Source organism: Mercurialis annua, linkage group LG4 (genome assembly GCF_937616625.2).
Source record: "Mercurialis annua linkage group LG4, ddMerAnnu1.2, whole genome shotgun sequence".
NCBI lineage: Eukaryota > Viridiplantae > Streptophyta > Magnoliopsida > Malpighiales > Euphorbiaceae > Mercurialis > Mercurialis annua.
This window is the reverse complement of record NC_065573.1, coordinates 39,739,572-39,744,717: the sequence shown is the minus strand read 5'-3', so window position 1 is coordinate 39,744,717 and position 5,146 is coordinate 39,739,572. Positions and strand designations below refer to the sequence as shown.

The 5,146-nt window shown below is 33.0% G+C and overlaps 1 protein-coding gene across 1 annotated transcript; it reads right to left on the bottom strand.

Annotated features, from left to right (window-relative positions):
* Window positions 1-2,021: 2,021 nt before the first annotated feature.
* LOC126676391 (protein ROH1-like) lies at window positions 2,022-3,595 on the bottom strand. The gene has a single exon (XM_050370582.2). The coding sequence runs from the start codon at window positions 3,408-3,410 to the stop codon at window positions 2,229-2,231; it is 1,182 nt and encodes a 393-aa protein (XP_050226539.1). The 5' UTR covers window positions 3,411-3,595; the 3' UTR covers window positions 2,022-2,228.
* Between the last annotated feature and the right edge of the window lie 1,551 nt (window positions 3,596-5,146).

Sequence of the window (5,146 nt, the reverse complement as noted above, 5' to 3'; positions counted from 1 at the left end):
TAAGAAAACATTAAATATTAATAATTATTCTTTTTGTACCCTTTTTTGATTTTTGAATTAATTTAAAATTATTATATTGGAAAAAGAATAATAGTCAATACAATACTAACAACATTAAATGCCACCAATGAGTTATAACTCAAATGGTATAAGCGCTAGGCAGCAAACTGCTACGTCGTGGGTTCGATTCCTCCCACAAGCGCTCCCCCCTCCCTAATTATCAAAAAAAAACATTAAATGCCAATACAAATGCAAGAAAAATATCCATTAACACTAAGGGTAAAAGAGGAAAATATGTGTATATGATACAATTGTGACAATCATTTTGGAACATCTAAATATAGTACAATGAATAAATAAAATAAGAGGGAAGGAGTAATATATTATACATTCATGAGCCTAAAATAGAAACCATAACTATAAGTGAGACACTACATCAAATCCAGAATTTTAAGGTAATGAATTAATAGGTCTTTTCTATTTATACATTTTCTATATTATATTTATCTTCAAATATGAAATTTCAATTTGTTATTTAACAATCTTCTCTTTTTAGTATGAGATTTTTCAAATTGAGCCGCTCAATTCCATTTGGAATTTGACTCCAACGTGTTGCTACAAGGAAGTGGCTAGCATCGCTCTCCGAATTTTTTGAATGCGCATCTTTTTTCACCCAACCGAATCAGACTCTAAAATCTAAAATCATGAGCCATACGCCTAAGTAAAATTTAAAATATTAAATATTAAATTTTAGTTAGTTTTTTCTATTTATATGTTTCATATCTTTCAAATATGAAATACTCAACTTATTTACATTAATATTAAACTACTTTTTTATGTTTAAGATTAAACCGAACCAAAAACTAAACTTTTATAATATCAAATCAAACAAAATCAAATTCATCAGTTTAGTTTCATTTTGCTTGTTACACACCCATATTCTCGACCTTGTAATAAACCTGATTTTACTCTAAACTCTAATTTTTTAAGTAAAGTCATCATGGTACTTGAATTTGTATATCAGGTTGAGATAAATGGAATTTAATCAATTTTTATAAAAAAAAATTGTCAAAAATAGTAATCGTCTATTTCAAGTCTCAATTATTAATTGTTAGTTACAGAGGTATGGTTCAAATCCACAACCACTTGATGCACTTAGAGATGATTTAGTCATTCAAACTTAGCCCACATTAGCTATTTTCACAAATTAACCTATAACAATGGTTAAAATCTTCATTAATAATCTGAAAAATGCCACTAGAAACATATCTACATAAACCATCAGCCCTAGAGAATGGTTAAAGGCAAAATCACCATCCAATCCGCATAACGGTTGCCTTCTCTGTAAATATGCCCTATAAAAACAATCCAATCTCTTGACAGAAGGTTTCAAGTGACATTGAAGAGGCTAAAAGCCAAATGTTGTAAAAAGGCCAAACCTTTCACAAAAATTTCACAAAAGTCATGACCTTCAATTTTGTCGATTTTGGCCAAAAACTGATTATTTGGTTTCACAAAAGTCATGATCTTTAAATTTTGTCGATTTGGCCAAAAATGGATTATTTGGTTTCACAAAAGTCCCGATCTTTCAATATTTAGCATGCCACATAGGCGTCACATAAGCGCCACATAGGCAAATTGAAATCAATATGAGAGTTGGCCACAATTGAAACTAAATAATTTATTTTTGGCCAAAATCGACAAAATTGAAAGGTCAGGACTTTTGTGAAACTTTTATAAAAGGTTTGGCCTTTTTAAGACATTTGGCCTTAATACTAGTATTGACATGTAGTATATATCAAATATATTCAAAGTATGCTAAGTTTAATGATCATAACATGCTCCTCTCATATTTTAAAAATCGCCCCCCAGAAAATCATTTTTTCCATTTCTAAATCAAAATGTGAAGCAAAGAAATGTGATGCATTCACCATAATTATTAGATATTTACATCTCATTGGACATTAGGTTAAGTACTATTGTACTAACAGAAAGTTAAAATTTAAGAAATAGAAGGTACATTTCACAGCTAATAATGCAAATTCGCCATATAACTTGTGAGGGGCAAAAATAATATCTATTAAACAGAAAAAAAGTAAAATTCTGTATAGAATCCACATCTTAGGTTCATCATTTACATGTTCATACTCCAAACATGAACAGATTTGAACCAGGGATCATCAATTACCTATAAACATAAAAAGCAAAAATTATGAAAGATTTATAGTTTATGTTATAGGCTGAGAAATTTTTCCAGAGTGGTCCAGCAATTCAAGAACCTCAGCTCTGCTCCTCACAATCCTATGAAACACTTCCCTAATCTGCATCTGCAACGGCACCAATCCTTCTTCCATTCTCCGGCAAATCTCCGCCATCTCCTCCACCTGAGCGTTCATCTCCTCCTTCTCCGCCTCCACGGAGAATTGAAACCCGTCGGCAAATTCAATCAAACTCTGACTCAGTTTCTCCATTCTCTGCATTTCTTCGAGTAATCCAGCTGACCCTTTTTTCTCCTTCTTTTTCCATTCCTCGCCTATCTTTTCTTGTAACCCGATCATACTCTGCGCCCACGGAAGCTGCCGCGGAATCTGAAAATGCGTCGCTAATCCACTCCTTTCTTGACAAGGAATCGCCGCCACTAAAGCCCACATCACAAAAACCATCACAGAGCTCATTACAAAAACTGGGGAAGCCAGTCCAGTTGGTTCCGCGCCACGTGGAGCGACAAGATTCGAACACATAGCTTGAATTTGTTTCGAAGCTGACCAATTTTTCGCGACGATCATTGACAAACACCTGAAATTCCCGACAGCCCGTTCTTTATTATTAGAGTTACTATTTCCTCGTCTACCGAAAGACCATGTTCTCTCAGCACTTTTAAAATGGTTATTTTCTTTGTCGTCGAATGTCATAGCCGCCATTAAAGAACTCAAAGCTTTTCTGGCTCGTTTAACCTGACCGTCCCCTAATGGTTTTTGCTTAAAAGCCGCGACAGCAATTTCAGCGAATTTCTGACACTGACGAACAGAATCAACGCCGCTAGAAACCGCATTACAAATATCCAAAGCCTTAACAGCTCGTTCCAATAACTCAGGAATCAAACGATCCAACGGTGGCTTAGCGATATGAGATGGGTCACGACCCATGATTAAAACCGCCTTGAATTCCGCCTCGCAGCACAAGAAAACATCAACAAGTTTTCTCAGCCAAGAAATAGACAACAAAGGGTCACCCGAAGAACCATCTTCGGGCGGTGAGAGTAAATCGTTGAACCGATCAGACACGTGTCGCTGGAAAAGCTCAAGGTCTTCTAACTCTTGTTCATGGTTGCCGTCCATGGAGACTACCTGATTCCGGCGGCTGCTGTATCGGCCGAATAAATTAGAAGGCTGGTATTCAGTTGCAGGCATTTTGATGATTCGAATAACTTTCTGTTTGGAGAGTGAGAAAATGGATAAGAGACAAAAGAAAGAAGAGACGAGAAAGTTGAGAAGAAGGAGAATGAGAGGTCTAAAAATAAGGGTAAGGGTTCAGAATAGTATATATACGAGCGAAATACAAGGTTTTTTGTTGGACGAGACTGGTTCTTCTTCTTCTTACCATCTTGAGGACGCTGACTGAGCTCGACCATTTTCCTTTTCCTATTTTGCCCTTTCTAATTACCATATTTAATTATTTATTGCCACAAGAAATTGATTTTTTAAGATTCTTGCAATTACCATATTTATCAAGTCTACATAATATTTTTTTATAGAATAAACTGAAATAATAAAAACGGATTTTTTTAATTTAATTTTTTTAATATTATTAAATTCGGCCATATAAATAAAAGATAAAATGGTATACATGCTTTTAAATAGTAGGACAAATTTTTATCAAAAGATTACATACATATTTTTTTTCATTGTTTTACAAATAAAGTTATATAATTCATTTTATTTTCTTAACATATTAGTATAATTTAAAAGATGCTAATTAGAACTTAGAAGATCTTTTAATTTAGAATGTATATTATTAAGAAATTTACATATTAAAATTCTAAGAAATGTTCTATTCAAAATCTAGAAACTTAAAACTTGAATTTCAATGATATATTGTACAAAAGAATACAACCAACCCTATCAAAAGAATATCTCATTCAAAAAAAAATTCATAAAAAAAAGTCAAATGATTTTATTTGTTAACCATTAGAATAATCATCTTATCAAACTTTACAAAACAAAATTTAAAATGGCATTTATTTTAGCAAAAACCATAAACATGTTTAAAAATTGTCTATTTTTTTAAATAATATTCTTTTTTAAAAAAGAAAGAAAATCGCTTAGATTTACATCCCATTTTAACCCTTCATTTTAGCAATTAAAATAGTAAAAACAAAAGATCGGTTATAAAATTCCATATCAAATGAATTGATAGTGGCATTTCGGTGATATGATATCAAAGATTAGAGAGATTTTTAGGTAGATTTAATTCATCACGTCATTCATGGACTAACCTATTATATAATGATACGTCATTAAAATGATGGCAACTTGTAAATTCGTTTATTACTTATTTACACTTTTGAATAGTAATATTACAAGATTGTCATCATTTTAATGATGTGTCATTATGTGATAGGCTTAGTCCACGGATGACGTGGTGGACTGAATCTACCTAAAAATTCTCCAAAGACTAAGGACATAATTCTATAACTCGGAGTTGAGTTGCTGAGTCAGATAGCCCAAAAGCTGCTTACATGGCTAAGTTGGCTGCGTCTTTACGCGCCAGGTGTAAATATTTAGTCCAGCAGAAACGTCAGACGAAAATTAAAAAATAAATTAAAATCAATAATTCTCCAACAAGCAAACGCTATTAAAAATAGAAAAAGTAAAAAGAACTGTGTTTGACCAAGTCATGATCACACGTCATCATACAGCTGTTTGTTCGATTCCCTGCTACGCGACCTCACGATTACTCCTGCTCACCCTCCTTGCCGGCCGTTCAGCTCATCCCTCTCTTTTTTTAAAGTGATGATGATGATATCTGTTATGGACCCTACAGTATCTGGACCTAATATAAAATTATTTTAGGAGTCAATTCATATTCACTAGTAATAAAGTAATACGGGCCATGCTGACCTATGGTTAAGTGGGATTTAAAGTTA